Raw genomic sequence first — 27,039 nt, 5'->3', positions numbered from 1 at the left:
AGCAGCCATGCTGGAACAGAAAAGGGTCTTCCCCAAACTTGTGTCACACATCCTCAATTGTCTATGAATGCTGTAGTATTTACAAGATCCTTTACTGGAGACCCCTGAACGGCATAGGTCGGAGGTGGCGGGTAGTTGTCATTATATAAGTAACTTTTTTTTTCCATGGCCATAACATACAAACAAATCAACTATAAACTGTCTTTAAAAGCCACCCAAACTTCACCACCATCAACACATACTAAGAAAGAAATAAAAGCGGACACGTACACAAGCCTTAACCAAGGCTCTGTCTTTATTTTGGAGAAATGTATTGCAGGACTGTAAAAACAGTGGTGATACATTTGTACATGTTGTGTCTCAATCAATGTCACAATGGACCCTGCAATGCATAGTACAAGAATGGCGGCAAGAAACAAAAATCTTTGGGTTCTCTCTCAAAAAAAAAAAACATAATACAAATGAAACATACGTGGCTTCTTTCTGTAAACTTGACATAAAAGAAACGGCCATTGCTGATCTTTCAGAAAGAGAAATAAGAAGTTCAGGAAACCATTTTCAGCAATGGCGGCCTCAGTGATTCTTTTACAAAAGGCTTTCTTTAACACTTTCTGTTCCACTGACAAAACAAAACACCTCACACAATACAGAGGACAGGAAAGCCTTATATAGAAGGACGTAAACAAAAAAAATCAACTTTATTATTACCACAGGGCAGTGAAAGCATTACATCTAAAATTTGTTCTTATGTTTTGCATGGTAGTGGTAGAATTCCAAAGGCTCGTGAAGTATCTGCTGTATTCTGATGGGAAGATTCAAAATCTGCAAAGTCTTAGCACTCCTGGTCAAATAAGCAATACGTTTTTCAAGATAAATCGCTGGAAGGTATCTAAAGCAAAAACCTGTTTTTTGTCATTTTGCATATGTTGGGGAAGGACCAGAACCCCGTTAAGATTGTGCTATACGGGGCCAATTGGGCTGTACAAAGCTTTTTGAAAACAGAGCACCCTGTCAGAGTGATCGAAGGAGGCCTCAGCCTATGGAAAGCATTAGAATGGTTTTTGGAGTCATGCAAATATCAAAATGTTTTGATGGAAAGGATAGACAATTTTAAGCAGGCTGTACTTGAATGCAGCCCACCTAAGTAACCCCCATATTTGATGCTGAGCCGCCATGATTGAAATAAAATTAACAAAGGGGTGTGGCCAGGCTGCAGAGGGGCTACATGATGATGGATGTCCTCCAGCCAGGAGGGGGCTCTGTTCTGCTGCAGCTTGCAAAATGCACATTGTGATTGGCTCCCAGTGTGCAATGATATCAGAACAACTGCGTAAGACTGAAGCGAAATCTGGAGGTCAGCTTTAATATTAAAAAACAAAAACCTGTTGTCAGAAATTACAGCTTTAAAATGTTTTATACAGTCTCCATTCTTGCTTTAGGTATTAATATTAGAATGTGCACAATAGTCATGTTGCGTCCATGACACTGCTCTTTTTAATACAAATTGACCAGGGGTGCCTGAACATTGGCATACAGGTACATCTTTTGCCACAGGTCACATGACCAGCGGACAGTGCTGTTCCTGCAGCTAACCCATTGCAAAATGGTAAAGATTCTCCACCTCGTGATAATGGATATTTCAAGGGCCAAAACAAGTAAAATAGAAAAAAAAAATGGATTTCAAATTTTATTTACAAAGTTGATCATTTCACTGCCCTGTCCTACGACATTAAATATTTCAAAAAGCTGCAGTTTTGTTTTAAAGCTCGACTCTGGCCAAATGTAGTACAGTCTTGGGTGGCATGTGCAAGGTTTTTTATGGTGGTCTTTGTACCCACCAAGGAATTCTTCCTCACTTATCCCCAAAACACCTGGGTAGTCATGTTGTGTGAAAAAAATTTCCAGAAAGATGAAAAACCTGGCAGATGTTAAAACCTTTCCCCTCTGTATAAGAAATAAAAAAATAAAAAAGTTTTGGCCAGATTCCAACTTTAAAGGCAATTGGCCACACTTGTGTGTGAAGTCCCAGAAGGCAGCTTCCAGCTGAGGGTTTTTGTTTGAGCATTCACTCTACAATTTTAAATGCTTTCCTGCTCAGCGTATTTTGCCCACCCGGAAATTACCACCAGACAAAGCCCTTTTACTCCAGCAGCCTAGGAGCTCCACCATCCTCTACACACAGAAAAAAAGGTAAACTTTAAAATAGAGTAGCGTTCCGGCACCCGATGTATCTTGACACGTCATTTGAAGTTTTGTAAGTACTGGTATTAGTCAGTGCTGGACTCGTACGATCCGTCTGATGGAATGAACTACACACGTTTCAGGCTGGGCGATCGTGAAACTTACAGCAGACTACCAAAAATCTCCCTCCCCGCACACAAACCAAAAAATAAAATGACATACCACATTAAATTTATGATATTCAGTCCATGAGGAGCAGCCGGGTGAGACTGTCCCTTATCAGGACAAGAATAGGGGAACGAGTAGCCTCCACAGTCTGAGGATCCATACTTGAAATCTAAAATACGCAGACTCTTTGAAAATGAACCGTTCTCTGAGGCAACAGCTGCGAGCCGCAACACAGGAAAGCCTCCATCGTTATGGACGAATTGAAAAGAGGAAAGAAAATGATTAAACACAGAAGAGCCGTAGACTTGACCATCTCAGCGTTAAGAGCGGCACGCGGGTCTGAGAGGATTCTACTGTACGTGTTTGAAGTGGTGAGCAATACCAGATTGCTCCAGTCAGCCTGAGTAGGCCCAGCGCCGGCGAGAAAGGGTTCAGGAATACAATGAGGAGCGAGAAGGAAAGGAGAGGAGAAAGAGGGAGAGGTCTTTCTGGCCTGGGCCAGGATATAGGAAGGGGAGCCGGCTTCTGGGAGAGAGAGGAGCACTTGAATGGTGACTCAGTGTCTGTTGGTGGCTGCACGGCAGCTGAGCTGGGTGGGTCTCAATCCTCACTGGGCACCTGAAGAGCAGAATAGACCATAACCTGGTTACACTCTTGCCGTTTCCCTGCAGAAACAAAATAGTTCCTGTTTTACCTATCAACGGGGCACAACCAAGCACTGCGCTGGGAGGGTGAAGGGGTGAGGGTTGAGACAGGAAAACCCCTTCGCTGCCTTTTGGATGGGTTTAGGTGATTGCACTCAAGTCTACTCTCCTATGCACCTATTGGGATAATGCCCAGCTTGCCCAATGATTGCTCTGGACAACCTAAATATTACAGACTGTCAGATTTTCCTCCTGCATGACAACATGGGAAATAAGGCCCTGTGCAAGCAAGCCCTTCTTTAACCTCCCTCTGATATTTACAGCAGGCAGCGGAGGGGTTTCAGATGATATTACATCCGCAGGGGTTCTTCCACCTTGAGATGACACTTTTACTGTACTTAGGTAAAACCAAAAAAAAAAAAAAAAACACAAAAACAAATAAAATATAATCTAGTGTTCCCAGCAAAGAAAAAATTGACAAGACAGAATCGCTTCTCTGTAAGCCATGGTCTTCTTGAATTCTGGTGGTTTCTAGTTACTGTCTGTGCTAGAATAGTTCAACTCCATTCCTCAGTTTCATACAGCTAGTGAAGGAGAATACCTAAGTTAGAAGCTTTGATCCTGTTGGGGCTGCTGACCTCAGATTTAAGATGGCGGCACTCGGGAGCAGTCACTGGGATGTTGGAGGTGTACACATAGAAGGCTTTTACAGGTTAAAAAAGTACCTAATATACGTTGAGTAAATATTAAACCCTTTGGGAGAATTAAGGTTGAAATAAATGGTCTGGTGACAGGGTCTCTCTAAATCTAAAGTGAAAGTCACATACCTAAATATTTTCTCTCATCCCTGTCCTGTGTTCTTCTGTTTGGCCCTGCACAGCTTAACACCATCTTTGAAAAGAAAGTCCTAGCCATATACAGCTCCTATTGTGCATGAATGCCGCTTGGCTCATTTATTCCTATGATGGAGCTGTACATAGGCACCCATAGGCTGCAGAAACTTCTTGCACTAGGCAAGCTATACAATGAAGAGTGAGCAGGCCTGGGTGGTAGGGAAGGATTATGTTATGTAGCTTCCACTAGCTGGTTACACATTTAGGAAAATAAAGGTATGTACAAGCAACTCCTGTCACTTTAAACAGCTCAAGGAACAGACAGGTTCACTTTAAACCGCAGTAACAAGCACTGCAAATAAATATAAGGTAAAAAACGTAAAAGTGTCATTTCAAGTGGTTAATTATGTGACAAACCGAGAAAAAAGCCAGAGGTATCAATAACATCTAAAGCTTTTTTTTTTTCCAGGGATCATGAAAGATTCTTTCACCATTGTATAGGATTGTGCACAAATCACCCAGGAAATACAAGCAATATGATGCAAAGGGGTTCTGTACTGCATGTACATATACCAAATGACCAAAAGTTTGTGGACACCAAACCAACCCAGCTTGCTGGACGTACCATTCCAAACACATGGCGTTGTACCTCCACTCCGGTTATAATAACCGCCAATTATCAGGAAAGGTTTTCTATAAAATTGGAATGTCTGCCTGTTTGTAAGGAGTAATGTTGGATAAGACTTGGCCGGAAAACATTCTTTCCAATGGTGTACAGCAGGCTTGAGGTCTGGGCTCTGTATAGGTCACTGCAGTTCCTACACCTCAGATTGGTGTTTATGTAGCTGGCTTTGTACACAAGAGAACAGCCATGCCGGAACCCCAATCCACAAGGTGGTCTAAAATGTTTATAAAATGTACAATCTTTACAGCTCCCTTTACCAGAAACGCTTATACTCTGTCAATTGGAGGGGTCCACATACTTTTAGTCATATAGTATAGATGTGAAGGGGGCCTGAAAACGTAAACTTGGGTGTTAAATTAAAAGCCAAGGCAATTTTTTTTTTTTTTCCCTAACCGGAAGGTGGCCGGCAGGGTCATGTTACCCGAGTTCAGTAAATTATATTTTATATCGTATTAGGGTTTTTTTATTGGTTGAAAGGCTATTTCTACTAAGGTGCCTTGAATTTCACTTTAACTTTGTGGTAGCTGGTACTTTGGGAGTGGCAGTGCTTTCACAATTTTATAAAACAAACCCCACCAATACTAGCACACCAGGTATAGGAACCCATATCCCGATTTCCACCATCTTGAAATCAGCTCATATGCCCAGGAAAAGATGGGCGGGGGGGGCTGTCCTGAAAAGAATGCCTACTAAGCATCAGTGATTTTCAGGACAAGTTTGGAAGGGGGTCATAGTTTAGTCCCCAAGTAGGGACAGGTAATCTGCAACTCCCTGCCCAGTAAATATGTTTTTCCAGGCTTACTAATAAATAAGGAAACACTTTTAAAATCTTCCAAAATGCTCATTCCATTCACAAGACCTTAATCACTTCAGAGTTACGATCTTTTCTGGAATGAGATGGCGAGACTGTATTCCTTTTAAATCCATTCCAATATGTCGCTCAGGATTTATTTTTATTATTAGTGACCTGGTATGGGGTCCTTCACCAAAGAGTTAGCGATAATGCCCCATCCACGCCCCACCTCTTCCTGGACACTGATGTGCTGTATTGCTAAGAGAAAACCCAACTACCCAAAACCTAAAAGACTTCATACTTACAAGCAAGGCATTTGCGTATGTTGTGGTGGTTGCCGCCCGCCGCTATGAAGGCCCACACACCCATGCCGAGGGTTATGATGTATATGGGGATCAGGCTGGCCTCATACCTCGGGTTGAGGAATGTCTGCAAGAAGGGACAAACCAAGAAAAAAATAAAGGTTTATATATTTAAAAAAGTATAATTATACACAGCATAATGTGTCTCGAATATAAACAGCACTGTACAGCTCAATTTATCAGGGTTTTATTTGGAACAGTGATTTCTATAAGTATCTATCCTTTTTATTGTGGGCTGACAAGTGGATAATTTTTTTTTTTATTACTGTAACTGTATCTTACATTGTTAAAGAGAAACACACTGCCATCTCTAGGCAAGCTTTGACGCTTGTTTGTAGACAAATGTGATAGCTTGCCTGTGATCCCCATGTTGTGTATATATCTAGAAGAGGCGGAGAGAAAGCCATAGGGGGGAGGATTTTTTGCTGGATTTCTGCTTTAATAAAAATACAAAGTAAGTACATCCCTATTGCTGTGGGTGCAGTATTTATAATAAATTTAATAATTAATTTTATCTACATTTTACTTGGACTCACCAGCCCGGAGGTGACCAGGTGACTCAGGACCACGCCCACAATGTACACTGGTTTCCGCTTTTCGCAAGCGGCAAAAAATATGATACCCCAGAAGGTGTGCAGGAAAACAATCGCCATGGTCAGGAATGCTGCAAGAGAAAGAAATCAATCACCAATCACTGCACTGTATCAATCCATTCAATATTTGGTGTGATGTATGTAAACCGCAGCAATGAACTTCTCTTATTTCTACCGTATATCTGTAGGATTTTGTTTCCATCAAATCAAATTTCCCAAAGGGAGTTACAACCTCACCACAGAATAAAGATCCAGTATTTGGTTCAGAAGAGCCACAGATACTAGTGTCACTGTAAATGCTACATTATTTTTTTCTCTGGGTATAAAAATTGCATAAAACTCAGAAGGAAGTGAATGCAGCGCACCTCAGTTGCTTATAAATTGCTTTAAGCCTCCTTAACAATGTTATTGACTTGTCTGGGTAACTAGAGCCAACAGAAGCAAAGCAAATCAATTTACAGCAGTTTTTTTAATGCACCATACTGCCAAGGCTGTCATACCTGAAGTTAAGAAGTAATACTGGGAATCACCATGAACCCCCACAATTCCAGGGCCCACCGCATCCGCCAAGATGTTGATTACGGAAAACACTCCGCTGATGATCCCGAATGCGAAGCCAGACACTGTGAGAAAGCGGACATATGTCAAGTTAACACCATATTTCTTGCTTTAGATTATAATGACTAAAGTAAAGGTCAGCTTAGTGCCCAGACCTTTTTAGCTTGGTGCACCACCTGGCTGTTGGCTGTTTTTTGGTGGTTAATAAAAAGTTGGATCACAATATAAGGGCTCTGGATGGTTGGTGGCATAAGACAAAGACAAAAGAAAAATGTGACATCTGGAGAGAACACTGAAGCGCTATGAATTTTATTATGTTTGGCATTATCAGATATTCAGACTCCATTATTCTTTTTGCTACAAACGCCAGAAATAAAACACAACAAAACAGCCCAACTCCAGTCCTTGAGGCCACTAACAGGCCAGAAGTTCTCACTTCTCGTAATCCAAATCTTCCTACATTATCTTCTGTCTGCAGGAGAAATACAATTTGTGCTCACTGGAGTTGGACAGCCCTGAAATAGAAGGTAAGAAGATTGCTGATCTTCTGCTGAATAATGAAGTGTACCCACCATAGGCCATCTGCTGAATAGAGATTGGAGATCTTCCATCTTCACTGATGGTGGCCAGACCCTCAATTGCTTTCCTGGAAAATAAAAAAAAGTTTGTTAGGCAAAAGCGATCGATTTAAATGTAAAGTTTAATCTCCGATCTAATGAAACCTGTGGAGAGATCACATTTTTGTAGGTCAGGACTAGGAACAAGAAGGATCTCTAGAAGTGTATTCCGATGTCTATAATTGGCCATTTGAAGTCACATGTACTGAGAAGGGATGAGCAAAACCACACAGGGTCTTCCTGCTTTAAATATTTAGTGATCTCAGCTGATTACATGAGTGCACTGCAGCAAGGATATTGTGATTTCTAGCTGCCAGCAATGAAGCCATTTAAACAAATGTATATTTGTGGTGCAGGCAGTTTCCTTGCTCTCCCCTCTTATGTGCAATGCAAACACAGACCAGCTGAATGTAAACACAGCAATGGCCAGACTGAGATGAACGCTTTTAAAGTGCTGGTAAAGTGAATGATAAGTTATGTAGAAGGGGCATCACCTGTCTCTTTCTGCAATACCATCCTGCCTGATCATCTGCTTTTGGAAATTTAGTTCGTAAAAGTACCGATACAGGTAGTCCCCAGGTAACATAGATAGGGACGGTAGGTTTGTTCCTAGGCTGAATTTGAATTTAGGTTGTAACAGGTACATTATTTTAATGAATCCAATTAGAACAGATGTTTGTCTCAACAAAAAATATTAGGTAGCATGGTGTCAGGTACTGCATAAAATCCTCACTGTGAGTTATTCACAAACAAAGCAAAAAAACAAAAACTGTATGGAGCCTAAGCATTCATTAACTTTTGGAGAACCCTTTTAGACAACCCTTTTATGTAAAGTAAAAATTCTGTGCAAAAAAAACAAAAAAAAAAGGGTGCAGCAATGTCCCCTAATTTTCCATCACCTAGGCGGTCCAGACTGACTGGGAGCGCAAAGCCTCTCGGGATACCTAGGACATAGGAAGAAGACTTGGGAAGAAGCAAAGATGGAGGCGCCAAGATGTCCTTAACCTGGGGACTACCTGTAACTTTTGAAGTATGTCATGTCATTTGAAGTATGTCAATGACATTTAGGACCTGTATATACATATATATGACTACATACCTGACACTATAAAAAAAGATTACCCTTGCAACTGAAATACCTGGTAAGTGACCATTTACCTATTCTCTGCATTGTCAAAGGAATGGGTACCTAAGGCAAAACTATCATGGAAGCAATATACTGATGGTCAGTGCAGATCTTGAAATGCCTGGCTGTCATGCGGGTGCAACATTACAGTAAAGTTGGAAATGATCAAGTAAGTGAAACTGTTAAGGCCAAATATTCAGAATGATAGCCAATCAGATCGGCAATGGCAGCCTACATGCTTTCTCCATGATAGAAACAAATGTTTCTTTTGTTTGAGCATCCAAGTTGACAGATCGACAGACGTCATCATTCATTTGGCTGGCATTGAGGGTCATGTGGGTGTCGGGTTTATTCTTATCAATGTCATCTTTGTCTTTGTTCTGTGTTGTTACTCTTTTCACAAAATTCCAAAGGGCCAAAAAAAAAATTCTATCTGATATAGTGATTGTTTTCTTCTTTCAGCGAACACAGCCGATATGCTATGCAGGCGTCCATAACCACATAAGATGATGTGCCCAGGGTTTAATATATTTATGATACAGGCACAGTGTTAAGTTGAAGAATTATTTTCTAACTTGAAAGCTGAACTTTAGAAGGATATAAAAATGCTGTTGAGTCATGCTAATAGATGGGAAGAACAGTGACAAAAATGAGCACATTTGTGCTTCTTCTCCCTTTACAGGCTAGAGGAGGGACAAGAGTTGCTGAACTATATCTGGGAAAAATCAGATCTGCTTCCCAGTCAGACAGGTCTGTGTTGTGTGACACAGCATTTTAAATCCCAGGACAGAAAAAGAAAATCTTTGGCATGTAAAACAGCCCCTATATATCTTTTATCTTTAGCTATTCGTTTTAAAAATGTACCCTCTGCCACAAACTGATCGAGTCCACTGCTCACAGGTACATATTACACCCACCCAATCCAAAGGCCATCTCATAGGAGCCCTACTAGTGAAGAACCTTCCACAACGTGGGCAATAAAAATGAGGACAGGGAGAGAAGTGATAGGTCCTGTCTAGGAGTGTCATGTGACCAGTCTGTCCGGCAAGCCGGCAGACCGTGCAGTTTATTATAAGAGTTGCTGTTGTGAAGATGGCTGCAAACCAAGCCCCCTCCCACCGCAGCAAAGAGCACCAGCGTTCTGTCATCGGCTGTTTGTGGGCAGAAGGTGTGCTGGGAGCACAATTTATTTCCACGTGTGCTCAGTATAGGGATAAAGTAGAGTTGTCAAGGAATGGATTGAAATGTTCGAGAATGGAGAACTCTGGCCCAGCTACGGCCCCCTGTATTTTCACCCAACTTTTGAGTAACCACACAAAAACAGCCGGGTGGTTACTGAAAAGTGCCGGGTGGTGCACCCAGCTAAAAGATTCCAGGGAGAACACTGGGCTTTGTACAAATGTGATTTCATTTGTTTTGGAAATGGAGTTAAAAGAAGTGTGGAAACTTTTTGAAGTCTCTTGGCATATAATGGATCTGTGGTCACTCACTTGAGCAGTCTGTAGTAGGCGTATCTGAAGGCCTCTTGAAGCAATACAGAGATGGCCGCTCCGAAGATAAGTAATCCATACTGCAGGTTGGAGTCATTCTTGTTGCTGACCTGGACTGATATAAACCAGATCAGAGAGGAGAAGAGGACAGAGACCAACCAGAAGAATGAGCTGCAGGAAAAGAAGAGGAATTGTCACATACTGAACTCAGAGTTTATATTATTGCATTATATGGTCACTGTCTAACCAGCGTCACTCTTTATCAGTGCTATCCCCGACCCCTGTACCCGTCTGACTTTTCAAAGAAAAGCTGGGCCGCCAACGCCCTACACGGCACGGGCCACAACCGGCCCACAGCTTCTTCCCACCCAGCCTAATTCTGGGGAGAATAGTGCGTATGATCCACAAGACAATGAGGCCAATTTAATAAGAATGTTCATGCAAGAATTTACACTTCCATTATCCAATCACATTCACATAACATTCATTGGGGGTTTCTTTAGATGATTGGAGAAGGGAAATGAATCTTTACACATTTTATTGTATGATCTCATTGTAGATGCGGAGGACCAGTCACTGTCTAGATTCCGATGTCAGGGACTCCAAGTCTTTCTGTGAAGTCAGCAGAACATTGAATTACCCAGGAGGGTCAGGGTTACATTGTATAACCCCGGGAACAAATCTCCAGATATCTCCGTATATTGATCAATACAGGAAACACTCACCAATATCACCAATGGCCAAGCAGAATACCACAGCAATAGCCAGCAGATATTCTATTTACACATTTCTCTACACAACATAGGGAAACCCCTTATATAGAGAGATATACACTTCACATCCATCTATACATTCATCCAATTACAGACAACACTAAATCTATATTATTGTCACATGGTACGCTGCATGACCCCAGGGGGCTTAATATATACTCAGCACCCCATGAGACCAGCAGTCCCTGAATACAATCACCCCCCCAACACACCAGGAGACATAGTAAATAGTATGTATGGGGGGGGGGGGGGGTGACGCTAAATATACATCGTACACCCCACAATATAATATATAGCATCATTGTATAGCACTAATGAGACATATATAAGAAGAATACCATTACAAAAGGCAGTGATCATTAATATACTCCCATCAGACAGGGGGCACTATCTACCTCTAAAATGACTCTATACCCCCATTGGACAGGGGGCGCTATATACACTCAGTATAACTTCATACACTCATCAGACAGGGGGCACTATTAAAACTCAGTATAACTCTTTACACCCATCAGACAGGAGGCGCTATATACCTCTAACATGACTATATACCCCCATCAGACAGGGGGCGCAATATACACACAGTATAACTCTATACTCCCATCAGACAGGGGGCGCTATATACATTCAGCAGGTCTCCCTACACCCGAATACATAGAACATAATTAAGAGGGCTATAAGTATCAGCCCCAGTGCCCCGTATAGTTCTATACACAATAACTGGACGCGGCCTCCTCTCCCTTTATCCCCCTCTTCCCTCCTTTCCCCCCCAGCAGGTAGTACCCGGCCACCAGAATGATAACCCGCAGGGGGTCTCGGGCGATGGTGAGGATGAAGAGGGACAGCGCCGGTCCAAAAGCCACAAAGGTGCAGCCGAAAAACACGGCCGCCCCCATCTCCCCGGACACTGGCTACTTCCGCCTTCCGCTACGGCGGCCGTGAGGCGACAGATTTGTGACGCCTCCAAAGCCCCGCCCCTTAGCGTCACCACGGCGGAACGTACGATAATCAGTGCTCTGTCCGTGTTCGTCCTCTAGTGGTGAGAGGTCAGTACTACATAACACGTCATGTGACAGCCGCTGGAGGTATTTGAAGCACAGCAGTGACTCCTGGTGAACTACAAGGCCCAGAATGACAAGCAGAGTCTAATATAGCCTAATATTGACATAGAGTACAATTTACCAACAAATTTATTATTCGACAATGGGCACTTCTAAAGCTTTTTAGGGTCTGAGGTAAAACCACAGGGCCTAGCATGCCAGCCGCAGGCTTTTTGGTGGTTTCAGGGGAACTACAAGTCCCAGCACCACAAAAGCTAATACCAAGGGGCTATTTTTTTCACCAGTTCATTGCCTTTATTTTGACTGCTGTGCCATAATTAATTTAAATTGCCAATTAGAAACCCCATTCACTTAAACAGCAGCCATGGATGTATAATGCCCCGCCCACAAATGACCCCCTCAGGGGTGGATAAGGAGATTTCTGACACTGTGGACACACCCCTTTAAGAGGTGGGGCCTTGACACCCTGCACTCACAGAATCCCTCCAAGCTCCATGGGCGTCATACAACCTAGAAGACTGAGGATACCTTGTGCAGCCAAATAAAACTGCAAGGGGCAGATTGAAGGTGAGTACTGCAGCCTGAGCTGCTTTATACTGCATACTCCTTTATATTACATCCCTGTCCTTTGGCAAACACACTCTTACAAGCAGATCTTTTTGCAGTGGATTTGAGTGTTTTCTTGTGCTTACCCTCTATGTAGATATCATTCTTGCCTTTGCAGGGTCCCCAGTTCAAATCTTAGCCATCTGCATGGAGTGTGTATGTTCTCCCTTTGTTTGGATTTGTTTCCTCTCACAACCCAAAACCATTCTGGTAGGTTGATTGGCTTCCCCTATATTGGCTTGCTAGTGACACAGTCTAGCACATCTGCATTTATGATATATAACCCTCTATGTCAGTCTCTGCCTTAAGGAACCTACAAATGCTTGGACGGCATACAAACTCCATGCAGTTGTATGCATATATACACACAGATTTGTATTGTCTGCTGCAATTCAAGCAATTTGCACAATTTACCTTCCGACATGTAACCTCTACTAGATCAGTGATCTCATTGATTGCCATGGACAAGAGATTATTTGCTGCTTTCACAAAATCAATTGCTTAAATTGGTGCAGTAATGAGCCATGGCCACTAGATGACGTACTTGCACCACACATCCTTTTCATGATCAATGCCCGGGTATTGTATTGTTATATTGTGTATTAAATAGAAGGAAAAGATGTAGGAATCCCCTCCAAATGATGGGGGTTAGGTGTCCCCAGTGAGGGGTTTCTGATAATACTACAGCATACAAGGATCCTGGGGACTATTGTGCTTTTCCAACCTTTGTAGTCACCGTTTGGTGAAGACTCTATTCTGGTCCACCATAATGAAGCCCCTGACAGCTCCATGAAGACGTGGTTGGATGAGGTTGGTGTGGAAGAACTCGAGTGGAGCAACTCTCCCGAACACATTGGGGATGAATTGGAGCCCCAATGGTGAGCCAGGCCCTCTCCAACATTGGTACGTGACCTCAAAAATGGTCAGGGGTCTTGCTCAGAGCTCTGACCTCAACTATACGGAACACCTTTGGGATGCATTGGAAGTTGGCACTTGACCATCATCCCTACCTGTATAGTCAGATGTGGACATCTCATGATGAAGGTCGGGTGTCGCCAGTGAAAAGTGTTGGTAATACCAAGGCAGACAAAGATGTTATAGACAATTGTGGTCTTCCAATCATTTGGTGAAGACCTCTTTCTGGTCCACCATGACTGAGCCCCTAAGTACCAAGCCAACTCCATAAAGCCATGGCAGGATGAGGTTGGTGTGGAGGAAATGGAGTGTCCTGCATAGAAACCTGACTTCAACCCTACTGAACATCTTTGAAATGAATTGGAACTCCAGATACATGTCATATCTTCTTTTCCAACATCACCTGACAAACGGACAAGAGTCCAAAAGACCTGACCTCAAACCTACTCAGCACCTTTGGGATGCATTAAAGTCCCAATGGTGAGTTAGGTCTTCATCTCCAACATGGGTACCTGACCTCCCAAATGGACAGGTGTCCTGCACAAAGCTCTAACCTCAACGCTACTGACCATCTTTGGGATGAATTTGAACCCTGAAGGTGAACTAGCTCTTCTCACCTAACATCACCTGTCCCACAGACACCCTCCAAAATCTTGTGGGGAGCGGTCCCAGAAGAGTGGAGGATGTAGCTGCAAAGGGCAGGCAACTCTATAATAATGGCCCATGGGGGGGGGCAACTCTATATTATTGGCCTGGATGGCGAGGGGTACAACTTTATATCAATGGCCACGGGGGGGGGGGGGGGGGGTTTGGAGTGGGACTCATGGTCATGTCTATGAAATGGGATGTCCAACAAGCTGTCCATAGATGACCTCCTGATGAATTGTCGGCCATACTGTGTACAAACAACAGTGTGATGACACCAGACCTTCACGCCTGTGGGAGCTTGTTGGACATCCCATGGCCATTAGGTGGTGGTGGGGGGGGGGGACTTATGGCCATGGTTGGTCATGTGGAGACTTATGGACATGGTTGGTCTTCTGGTGGTAATATTACTGCCATGAAGACATGGCCATCTCTACTAGCTATATAACCCTATATCTTGCCTCCTCTTGAGTCAACCAGTTCTTTCCTCCAGACCAGCTATCAAGCCTTGGCATGGTTGCCTTGCTCAGAGTGGGCACATTGGAGGATTTTATTCTGGGATATACTTCATCTATTATTAGCCACCACATCCAAACCTTCAACCAAAAAAGCACCTGAATGAAATTACCTATTCACCCGATTTTCAATGCCGACATGTTTCAGGAAACTATCAATGTCTTCCTCAGGGTCCCGAGGAAAGTCCTGGTTCCCTTATTCTTAACTGCAATCCTTTGCCCACGGCTGTATTTTTTTTTATTTATGGCCATTTATCATGTAGCCCATCCCACCTTTTCAATCTATAGAAAATATTTTTATATGTGTATGTTGAATCCTTCATCAGTTAAAGATTGCTAGTTCTTTGGTCAAGGATCTTCTTTCATGCAGTTCAAATGTTTGAGTGAATGTTTGAATTTCAACATTACAGCCTCAATATCAATGTAAACCAATGTCTTGTACAAAATATTTATTAGTGCTTTCTTCTGATTGGGTATTGTTTTCCCAACCCCTGTTGATCCCTAAATATTCTCCTATATGCCTTGGTCATCACCTTCATTGAAATTGGTTTAGTTCTCCTCTGTGATCTTGCCAATTCTTCCTCTTATGGAGATGAGGTGGGGATGCTCTGCAGTCTCAGAAAACGTCCTGTCCTGGGGTGACAACACTACTTTTCCATAGATTTAGTACATACAGTGAGCGCTGTCACCGTAGGTCAGGAAGTGTGTAACTGGCAGGTAAAATTTGAACCAGCGAGACATATAATAATATGATAATCTAAAGACAGCAGAAGAAATAAATAAGGTGAATGTGCTAACTTTGTTGATTCACTTAGACATATTGAGGTGGACCTGAACTCATTAAAAGTCTATGGAACAGGTAGAAAAGAGAATTGTGTTTCAGCCATATTTGTGGTGACGTCACCATCGTTCTTTGTTCTCTGTGCAGGAGGAAAGCTGTACCTGAAGACCTGCAATGCAAGAACCTCCCTGCTTTTGTCAGTCTGGGATTTCTTCATATTTCCGGCTACTTTACTAATCATCAGGGGGCAGCTCTGACACCACACAGCCCTGCCTCTACCAAGATGGCAGACCCCATGAAGATGCAATGGAGATCAAGGCATGGAGAGTCAGTAAAGGGGAACAGAAGAGCTTCAGGTAAACTCTATAGCAGTGTTTTCAATTATAGGTTGCTAGGGATTCCCCCATGAGCTATTTGTTCCTCTCAGGTCAGTTTAAGTGACACCAATTAGGTTTTTGGATGATATCCTTCCCACTGGTCAGCAATGTAACTGAGCTTCTTCCCAATGACCACCATACTAATGTACTATGAACTGTGGGTATAGTAATTATGGGAGGGGTTCCCTGAGACATGAAGGTTATTTTAAGGGTTCCCCATGTTAAAAATGTTGACCAAGGCTGGTCTACGCCATATGGGTGACTTTAGTCCTTTGCCCTCTACTTGCCTTGTTTGTGGGTACACCATCCATAATGCAGGTCCTCCTTACCAAACCAAAGCCATACCTGTTCTTCAATGACCGCCATCTCCAGTATTTTGTCAATGGGGACTTCTCACATTACATCACCAAACTCATTATAAAAACACAACACACCAGCTTTTTTTTTACATTATATTTATTCATATTTATATATATAAAAAATTAAATATATATCATATATCGTGTTTAAGACTAAAAAATATAGTACAGAATATAAAAAAAAGGAAAAAAGAAAAAAAAAAGTACAAGTGTGGAGAAGAGTTTTTTTTTTTCGCCTAGCGCTAGCGACAAAATAGAACACTTGAACCCGGCTGAACATTCCTAGAAACAATTGATTTGTATGTCAGCGGCTGTCAGGGGCGTCATTGGAGGATCTCAGCTGTCAAATAATCCCACCAACCAATCATATTTTTTTTTTTTACCTAAAGACATGATAAATGAAGGGTCACATGACATGAGAGGGGTGTAATGTTTCTTAGCACCACATAGTTGCAGTTTAATGGAAGGCCACGCTTTATCGTGGAATCTCTGAAGCTCCATAAAGTGACAGTAGATCAAGGAACGAAGCTTAAATTTGATTGGTTTTTGGTGTACCTATTGTATTAATAAATGTTGATGTATTTAAAGTCTTTGCCTTCGGGCAACCTTAACCAAATGGGTCGATTAAGCCCTTTCACAGCTTTTAGCAGGTCGTCTTATGGTAAGTCATAAAGAATAACCTAATACTTAGATACCCCCGATCCCCACACATGCACATGGTCTGTTAGAAGTTAAGAGCTCCTACTCCTAGTGATTGATTCTTGGCATTTTGGCACAAAAGGAATGATAATTTTTTCCGTTTTTTAGCAAGTGTCAGCAGATGCCACCTACTGGTGGAGTGAACATGTATTGGAGGGAGATAAGAACAGGAACAAGGTGGGGATGACAGGAGGGCAAAGTACAATGGTCATGTAAGGGCAGTGGGAGGACAACATGGATGGAGGAGCAGAGGCTGTGCAGATTGCAACACACAGATGAGGGGCAGCAATGTGGAAGGGCATGGTGGCGGATGAAGATGAGCAGCAATGCTGGGGGAAAAGGGGCAGATGAACTGGGTTACAGGAAATGCATTGTTTCATATGAAGAAGCCATGCTGGGGGACATGGTGGTTATAGAAAGGGCACAGCAATGCAGGGGAACGTTGCAACAAATTAAGAAAAGGGACAAATTCGGTTGACATGTTGGCAAATGAAGAAGGAAAGCAATAGGGGGTGGGCCTGGTGGCAGATGAAGAGTGACAGCAATGCAGGAGGCAGAGGAAGACTGGCAGCAATGCTGGGGGACATTGAGGATAAGAAAAAGGGGCATAAATGTTGGGGAACATCATGACAAATTAGGAGGTGTAACAAAATTGGTTGACATATTGTCAGATGAAGAACGAAAGCATTGGGGAAGGGTGGGAACATGGTGGCATATGAAGAGCGGGAGTTATGGTGGCAGATGAAGAAAAACAGATGTGTGGGGAACAATGGGATTGGACACATTGTCAGAAGAAGAGGAGCAGCAATGAAGCCAGCCAACATTTCATAAAGGACTTGTCCTAAGCGCCAATAAATGCCTAACTTTCAGAACTTGCAGTGTGGAATGGGCCTAAGAAAAAAAAAAAGTTAGTCTGCTTCAAATTATCCGCAGACATGCTTGCCCTCTTAATCGCCCACTACAGGCTTGGCTAAACTGCGTAAGTGTACATATGTCTGCACAGCCATGTACCCTACAAGAGTCAATATTGCGGAGAGATGGATGACAGCCATGAAAGAAAAAGGTGAAGCAAACCAACAATGGAACAATGAGAAGGTCCCATACACGCAATCTTCAAATTTCCCTTTCTCAAGCGACAGACAATCTGCGTGGTTAAATAACTAATAAGATTTGTGGGTAACGTACGCCCCCGTAGTGCTCCTTATCAGCATTAAATTAACTGAGCGGCGTGGAGAGATAAGAAAGCTCGCGTTGACAATTGAGGCCGCGATAACGGTCATCCGGAGAAATGCTGACCGCTTAATGCCGATGGCAGGCGTGAGATTTCCCCAGGGTACGTTCTTCGGCTCTGTAATTAGAATTCGCCACTAAGTACACATTAGGCGAAATGTAATAAGCTATGGAAAGATTCTATTAGATGGCTGCGTTGTCACGGCTTTTCGAGATAATCCCTCAAATTCGCTGTGCCCCCTGGGGGGACATACGGCAGTTTTTGATGGCTTAGTTTGGCATCGGGGGGGGGGGGGGTGATGCATCATGATGATGTCATGAGTGGTGTAAGTAGGTTTTCTTTTTTTGTAGCTTCAGTGTCTGCCCTTTGACCCAACCATGGATGAGCCATTTTTATTTTTTTGGAAACCCCACAAACTTCCAACAATTACAATGTGCCAAAAAGTAGCATACAATACTGTATAAAAAAAATAATTGTAAATTCTTGGTTGCCTGCTTTTCATTCATTGCTTGACCCCTCTTGGGCAGTGGGAGGGCCAACTGAGGCCCAAGATTGCAGTGTTGCATCTCTATGGGGGCCCGTCTTCATCAGTGCCATTGGAGGCCATCATCTTGATACCTTTGTCAGGTTAAGTGGTTCTATTAATGTTTGATGATTAAGGTCTGCCTATCTTGGAGACCACCCGAACACCATGTAAAGAAGCTTTTGGAGGACATGAATATGAACATTGGAAGACATATGTAGAAATGAATCGCCTTACTTAGAGCCACTTTCTGGCCTTGATGTCACTGGACTTCACCACAGGATCATGGAAAGAGCTTAGGATCCAGTAGGAAGTTGCTCTAGCACTTTACAGAAATGGATTCACGTAAGGATCATGAAGGAAGGGCCCAGGGTTGGTTTTAGGAGGACACACTGGAGCCAAGGTAAAAAATGAAAATCTTACAATGTCTTTAATATTTTCATTACATTGGCAGAGGGGTTCAAGGTGAGGTGACCTGGCAAAGGTCCACATGAATACAGAACGGGACAACCTAAAGCACAAATTGATTATGGTCATGATGTTATAGATGGCCACAAGGGGATTTTCCTATTTACCTCAAGCTAATCTGGAGTTTTACTTCAAAGTATAATTTTTAGGATTAGCAGTCCTTGAATGTAACTAATTTATAGAACAGAGAATTCCTCTTTTATATGTTCAAACTGCTACAGTTGTAAGCTGCTAGAAGACTGAGTGATCTATTCACTTTGCCATTTAGGCTGGCTCCAATAATGAAAGGCTCCGCTATGTTCAAACGACAGCCTTATGCAAATCTGTCTCTGTGCCGTTTTCAGGCTGTGAATTCGGTAATATAATTGTAGAATTAATCTTGGCAGATCTGAATGGTGGGAATTCCACAGACCTAGAAATAGCTTGATTCACCTGGATAATTCATGACCTTTTAATTATTGGGCCATTTTGTTTTTCGCCTAGACAAATTTCAGGTACCTTCTGTAATGTCTTTTCGACCATGTCCAGACATATTGAAATGCATGCTACTGGTTGGTGGCAAGATTATTTAGGATTTTTTGTCATTTGATTACCACCGAGCATTTGATACGGCAATTTTCAGCCCAGTTTTAGGCCACCAAGATTTACATTTTGTATTTATAGAATGTATTCCAATTTTAGTGACCTTTGGGTGGGTCCCATCAGTCTAATCCTGGAGCCTTTTCCATCTAGTTTTAGCCCTTGAGATATTGGCAGAATTCTAGGCCCCCCAAGTTTAATCCAAACCTGATGTTCTAGGAGCCATTGGAAGAATGAGGCACCTAGAGCTGAGTTTAAATTGAACATGTCCTCAGGGAAAAATGGAGGTTGGCTTTGCTAGTCCTCTTTTACAAATGCTGGGTCCTGGGACAAATGCAGTCTTAGGAGTCAGAGTCAAAGTGGTAACCCCTATCTGCCTACTTGTTCTGGGTTGGTGGCCCCAAGATTTGAGGTCTATGGGTCAAAATGAAACCTGATCATCACACCAATGGGCATTAATGTAGAGTTGCTTCTTCCTTGAAGCTTCCAATCTTCCATTAAGGCCTTTTGGAGCTTATCTGTACAAATATGTGTCAAATAGACCCAGTTCAAGGTCAGTGATCAACCCAACTCATCCCAAAACTGCTCAGTAACATTTAGGTTGGGCTTTGTGCAAGTCACTCAAGAACCTCCACATCAAACCATGTCTATGACTGGCTTTGTACACAGAGGAACAGTCATGCCAGGACCACAAGGTTGGCTCAGGTGTCCAAAATATTTTTGCATGCTTTAGCATTACCGGAACCCTTTTACTAGAAACAGCTGAACTGAATCTCATAGAGGGGTATCCTCAAATGTTTGGCCATATAGAATAGTGTACATGGTCAGAGTCCAATTCTAGGCTATGTATATTCAGTAGGTTAAAAAAAGTTTTAGGAATTCCCCAGACTTTTCAATCCCCAGCCGTGGAATGCGCCCCACATGTTTGTGCCCCAACTTGAAAGAATTAAATAGCAGAACAATAGAAGAGATTTCTTCTTGACGAAAAAAAAGGTTCAAGAAACGTCAACAAACCCATAACAAAAAAAATGTGCCTGGGAAAAAAATATAATACTGATAATGTCACTCGTGTATGCAATTCGCGTTTTACAGATAATATATAAAAAAATATATGTATATTTACACACGTACTGTACAAAAAATGATTGCCTACGAGCATCTGTTTGCAAAAAGAACAGATATCGTACAAAGAGAAGTTTGGTTGAAATTATTATTTAAAAAAAAAAAAGAAAAAAGCTATACATTTGAAACAGATTTTCCGGAGATTGAAGGGATCGTACGGTTAAGAAGCCACTGGTACTCAGCAAGCTTTACAGGTAAAATCAGGTAGCATTGTATAGGTATCCTTTGGAAAAGAAAACAAGATGTTTAAGCCTATCTAAATCCAAAAACATTTCAAAATTTTGGGTTAGATGTTGGTATTGCTGTCTGTGTCCTTGTTAGAGAGATCTACTATCTCTATTTATCCTGATGACCACTGTAAAAGGTTTCCAAAATGTTGTAACAAAATCAGTGGAAAATAGTAATACTTGTCCCTGTGACAACGAAAAGAATATCTCTCTCACTATCAAAAGATTTCTCTTCCTGTTTTATCTACTGAACAAGAAATGAAGGGAAATCTCCCCAATGGGACACAGATAGCAAAATTTTTTTATTGTATACAGTGTTTTTCCCTATTTTTTATATTTTCTTGTTAAGCCAGTCATTATCTACATCATTTTTGTAATAAGAATGCCAAAATGGAGATTGAAAAGGTGTAGGGTACTGGATCTGTTGGCCAATAATACCCCTTAGGAGGCTTTCCAGAGGATGAGGGGCATATGCAGGCTCATATCTCATAGCAGCTTTGAATCTAGAGGAAAGCTCCATTTTTACAGCCCTAAAAATGTTGCCAAACTAGTGACTAGAACATGCTTTCCATAGGTAAAGTATACATTGGCATTCTCAAGCCCTGATGAAGAGGGTTTTGAGCCCCTGGAACGTGTCAGCTTTAATGAAATAAAACAACATCTAGACCTCATACTACTAGCTTGGCATTTTTTTCTCTTTACATTATAATCCAAATCAAGATAAGAAAGGAAAAACCTGGGGCTTTTGATATATTGGTCCAAGTGGATGTCCTTGTAAAGTATTTGTAAGCCCTGATGCAGGGAAGTTTGAACCCCTGAAATGTGTTGGATTTATACCAGTTGCTTGGAACTAGTAAGGAAATTCAAGATGGGGCTATTGACTAACTCACAATAGGTCACAGTAAACTTAGTTTCAGTATGTAAGATTCTGTGGTGATTTACAGAGGGTAGGCTCAGCATATAAAATTGAATTACATCATGAATCCCATAGGATTAATAAGTACCATGCTTTAACAAGTCTTAGCAAACACAGGTGTTTTTTTTCTTTTTCAATTTTTTTTTTTGCTTTATAAAAAATACAAACCCCTTAACAATTACAAGTGTTAAGGCACCTGAAGTAAAAGGGAACTGAACTGGTCATGACCACAAATTAAAATAATAGCGATTAGATCTAATGGAAATGGAGTGGGGTTATGAGTTAAAAAAAGTTGGTCAACATGTTGTACTTGTGATGTGTCTCCTGGAACATCTTGCATTCTTGGTATATGCATTTTTAAAAATATAATTTAAAGTTTATCTAAAGCCACCATACTTTTTGTTTAGATAACATAGGGAATGGTCAGAATCTGTATTGGGTCTCCAATGCTGTCAGTGTCCATTAGAATTGATGGAATTCTTTTAATAGAGACTTACAATGAGATTTCCAATTTGATTTCTAATGGAGACTTCCAATAAAATTTCCAATGGAGACTTTTCAATTGGATTTCCAATGGGGACTTTTCAATTGGATTTCCAATGGGGACTTTTCAATTGGATTTCCAATGGGGACTTTTCAATTGGATTAATTGGATTTCCAATGGGGACTTTTCAATTGGATTTCCAATGGGGACTTTTCAATTGGATTTCCAATGGGGACTTTTCAATTGGATTTCCAATGGAGACTTCGAATTGGGATTTCCAATGGAGACTTTTCAACTGGGCTTCCAGTGGAGACTTTTCAACTGGGTTTCCAGTGGAGACTTTTCGATCGGATTTCCAATGGAGACTTTTCAATTGGGTGTCCAGTTGAGACTTTTCAGTTGGATTTCCAATGGAGACTTTTCAATTGAATTTCCAGTGGAGACCTTTCAATTGAATTTCCAATGGGGTTTCCCAAGTGGATTTTCAATGAAAACTTCCAAGGAATGTCCAATGGGAATTTTCTTGTTTAGAGAAAAAAGATATTTCCCCTTACTACATTTTAATATTGGATACTAATGAGCAACCATCCTGTTATCCTTCAACCAGGTAACAAATGCTTGGGGTTATCACATCCTGGTATTAGATCAACTAGTTTTTGCACAAAGGCTATTGCATTTCCCAGCTACAGCATTATCACCAATGAACAAGAACAAAGAATTAGGAAAGTATATGACTCCATTGGATAACTATTGTTTGTAGGCCCACAGCTGCATGGTTGGACACCTCACAGCAGTAGCAAATAGAAAGTTATGTTGTGTGGAGATTGTAGTCGGATTGTTGGTAAATTGATAAGAATATCATGACCAAGTTATGTGTTACAAAGCTGGTCAAGTGAAACAAATTTTCCTGTTCCTTTGAATGATTCTGATTTGATGAGAACAGGTGAGAAAAGACCCTTTGCACCAGCAGCAGTTAAGAATACCAGGTAAATACTAATGCATAAGCATTTTCATATAATTTTGAAAAAAAACCTTGTAAATGTCTTGAAGCATATTTGGCCATTGAAAGCACTTGTAACAAGCGTTTCCAAATGTTTTCATTGCTTGTAATGGTTGAATGTGCCTATAAAATGCACATAGTCTGCCTTAACAAAACTCCTTAATTTTACAGTCTCATTTGAGAAAAATGTAATTGCTCAATGCAAGTATTTTTCTGACATATTAAACAGCTGAAATGTTAGTACCATGTCCAATCATTTGCCTTTGCTCACAGCAAACAGATGAACTCTAGGCAAACATAAGAAAAACACAATAAATTTGTAATGCAAGCCGTGTAAGTACCCAAATTTGACTTGGTATCAGGCTCTCTGTAAAGCAGAGCTCACACTTGAGAATGGAGGAGCAACACAAGGAGCCACTTGTGCTCTAGTCATGGGCTGTGCAAGGACAAGAGAATGCTTCTCCTTGCACTGGTAGCACAACAAGACCCATGACTATTATTAAACATCAGAAAGCTTCTCAGCAAATCTGTATTTAACTGTTTGCCTGGAGTTCAGCTTTAGAAATCAATCTACTCTGCCCATATAGAAGGACCAACTGGGTTGTAGAAAAACTCTAATCACTTTCAGCTGAATAGGATGGGCACTGTCACTGCTCCTTCTGTCTCATACGTCTTTCCAACATTAGAACCAAAAAAGAAAATGTGTAAAGAGTTGCAATATGGAGGCATGAGATGGTAATAAAACAGATTGCAATATGGATTCCCCCTAGAACGTATTGCCTGATAATCAATCTGGAGGATCCAACCGCTTAACAATAGCATTTGGCATTTTGGATCAAAATTGAGTGCGACTAATATATACTTTTACTGGATTAATACTTGAGTTGTCGACTGAAAAATCTATCCAGACTTTCCATCCTTTTACCCATGAGCTTACTGGGCCCCACCTAGGTTCTCTTATTGATGGTAGATTCTGTTGCTTTGGTTGGTTGGTGCCAACCCATCTTTCATTTACAAACATAAGCATCGGTTTGCTATGAATAGTCATATATACTGGAAATTTTGGCTACTATTAAGAGCTGTTTAACCAATATATTGCTTAGTAAGTACACTATATGGCCAAAAGTTTGTGAACACCTGACCATCACTCACATATGAGCTTCTTGGACTTCCTGGACTATCATTGCCATACATAGGCATTCATATGAAAATGACCGGGTAAACCCCTTTAACAATCTGCACTCCCCTAGTGTTCCATTTGGCGTGTGTCTTATGGAATTTGCACACATTCATCCAAAAGAGCATTTGTGAGGTTAGGTTCTGATGATGAATGAGAAGAGCTGGCTCATTGGCATTCCAGTTCATCCTAAAGGTGTTCAGTGGGGTTGAGGTCAGGACCCTTCACCCCAAACTGGTCCACCCATGTCTTTATGAAGCATGGTTTGTGCACCTAAACTCAATAATTGGTGTTCACATACTTTTTACCACATATAATGCATTACCAATCATGTCACCAAGATCCTAGACCACCCACCAGTCCGTAATTGCAAAAAGCAATGCTGGAGTTTTTTTTGGAATGTGTGGTTATTCTTACTGCCTATACAAGCCCAATATGATAGCTCTATTTGAGACAGGTCAAGGTTAAGTTACAAATAAAAAGCTAAAAAAAATGTGCAAAAATATTCAGCAAGAATATAAGGTAAAATAACAATAAAAATGGTAAATACGTCTCTTCACTGAGAGCTTTGTAAAGTACACGTACAACACAAAAGGGTGAAGGAGTGCTCCGCAATTTCACACACTTATTACCCTTTCCGACGGGCAGGCAGGTAGGTGCATTACAGCATAGCACTTGGTAGTAATCCCAGACCATGTGTTCCTGAAGCAGGATGAACATTAGTATCCCAGAAAGTGGAATTTAAAAATTGACCTTCAAAATGTTCTTAAATTTTGTTCTGATTGTCCAAATCCTAGCCATCCACTTGCCAAACAGCTGCTATTCATAATTCCAGGATGGTGAAGGCTACTGGACGAAAAAAAAAAGTGGTGGTTGAACATGGAACCAACATTTTTCTCTTCTTCTCTTTGATTCCAACAGCTGGAATGTGTATGTACAAAAGACCTTGCAATGGCAAGACCAGTTGCCACTCGTTAGTGATGGCATGGCAATCCTGGAAATTAGGGAGATGACTAAAAACCAGAAATGCATTTGCATGCAAACAACTAAAGTGATTCATGAAACTTATTGGAGGAATGAACAGTGTCACCAGTACCGAGCTGACGTCTATGTCACTGTCTTTGCCATACACCAGAAGGCAAAATCAGTGGTATTCAAGGAATGGTCAGGTGCTAAAAGGCCAGCTTTCCGTTTGGCAACTTATTCCATATCAAAAACTTCGAGGCTCTGCCTGGCGGGCAACTTTGTTTTCTTGGGGGCTTCTGAGATCAAGACAATAAGGTCCCTGAGTATCAGAAGACATGGTAAGAGGTTGTTTCCCCTCCAAGAGTCCTGTCTCATGTTTTGATATTGTATTAGAGAGGACATAACTGAAGGGCGTCCCCCCCCGTTGAACTGCCCCTTTTTTACCCACCGTTTTTACGTTTAGTCAGTCCTCAGACATGTGTCTGCATCCTTTGTTGAAACCTCTGTCCATAGTCAGAATGCTGGGATGTGTACGAAAAACGGGTGGCTCCTGTGAACTTCCCAGCTGGGTCAAAAGTATCATAAGGTCCTCGATCCATACCTGTGGTTGTTGGTTGCATGTAACCGAACCTGTATGTGGGGTAGCCGGTGTTTGTTGAGAACGCATGTGTCCCAAACTTTTCATAGTTATCATAGGAAAGCTGACTGGTGGTATCTGTAGTAGCAGAAGTGACTGTGGGAGTAGGGTCAGTACTATAATCTGAAGTGGGTGCCCGGCTATAGGTATTTAGTTGGGCATAACCACTGGAGTGTGAAAGACGAGACGAAGGGCGAGCCTCAAACCGTGCTGGTCCAGGATTACGGTACTCTGCGTACAACACAGATCGGGAGGTCGGCCTGTCATCATGAGCTCGGACATTGTAATATCCATTGGTTGGATCCTAGGGAAGAAGAGGAGTATGATCAATGGCAGACAGTGATGGAGATGGAAAAATGATCATAGAATAAATAAGAAAGGATAAGAAAAGAAAAAAAAAACTAATAGTGGAATTTGCTCTATCATTTGAAGAACATACTGGCTTCTAAACTATAAAAGATATACGCTATATATCTAAAATTTTGATGACATCTGACCATCACATCTTCTCATATGGCTGAAGGTATGTGGACATCGTTACAAATGATTGAGTTCAGGTGTTTTCATGGAAAGATACTGGTAACCTAACCACGTGGAAACAGTTTGGGTTAGTTCCATTTCTGTCCCAGTATGACCCTGCCCCTGGGCCAGCTCCATAAATGCATAGTTTGTGTGCTAACCTTCTACTAAACAGCTGTGGGATGCATAGAAACACCTGGCCAGGTCTTCTCATGCAACATCTGTACCTGACCTCACCAAAGCTCTTTTGATTCAATGGATACCACTTTCTACAGGCACACTTCTAGGAATGGAGGCCGTTATAGCTTCAGGTGGAAGGGGTCCCTATGGGTTGTCTATACCCCTAAGCCCATGGTTTAGTAATGGGAAGCTCACAGAAGTGGGATGGTCAGGTGTCTACAAAATTTTA

The 27,039-nt window shown here is 41.7% G+C and overlaps 2 protein-coding genes across 3 annotated transcripts in view; both read right to left on the bottom strand.

Annotated features, from left to right (window-relative positions):
• Positions 1 to 277: 277 nt before the first annotated feature.
• On the bottom strand, positions 278 to 11,758 carry APH1A (aph-1 homolog A, gamma-secretase subunit). 2 transcript variants are annotated; one of them, XM_072427576.1, is made up of 7 exons: positions 11,607 to 11,758; positions 10,051 to 10,221; positions 7,390 to 7,463; positions 6,760 to 6,882; positions 6,203 to 6,330; positions 5,610 to 5,733; positions 278 to 3,014 (listed from the first exon to the last, which is right to left on the bottom strand). In XM_072427576.1, exons 1-7 carry the CDS (start codon positions 11,717 to 11,719, stop codon positions 2,950 to 2,952), a joined length of 798 nt encoding a protein of 265 aa, XP_072283677.1. In that variant the 5' UTR covers positions 11,720 to 11,758; the 3' UTR covers positions 278 to 2,949. The 2 variants fall into 2 exon arrangements, with proteins under 2 accessions (XP_072283677.1, XP_072283678.1); XM_072427577.1 differs by having other exon boundaries at positions 278 to 2,967.
• A 10,742-nt stretch (positions 11,759 to 22,500) lies between these two features.
• KIRREL1 (kirre like nephrin family adhesion molecule 1) overlaps positions 22,501 to 27,039 on the bottom strand; it is a 124,113-nt gene continuing 119,574 nt past the window's right edge. The window contains exon 15 of the mRNA XM_072429091.1: positions 22,501 to 26,415. Within this exon, the coding sequence (XP_072285192.1) occupies positions 25,945 to 26,415 (471 nt within the window). The 3' untranslated portion in view covers positions 22,501 to 25,944. The remainder of the gene's footprint in view (positions 26,416 to 27,039) is intronic.

The sequence above is a fragment of the Pyxicephalus adspersus genome, chromosome 12 (genome assembly GCF_032062135.1).
Source record: "Pyxicephalus adspersus chromosome 12, UCB_Pads_2.0, whole genome shotgun sequence".
NCBI classification, from domain to species: domain Eukaryota; kingdom Metazoa; phylum Chordata; class Amphibia; order Anura; family Pyxicephalidae; genus Pyxicephalus; species Pyxicephalus adspersus.
This window is presented reverse-complemented; position numbering and strand designations above follow the sequence as displayed.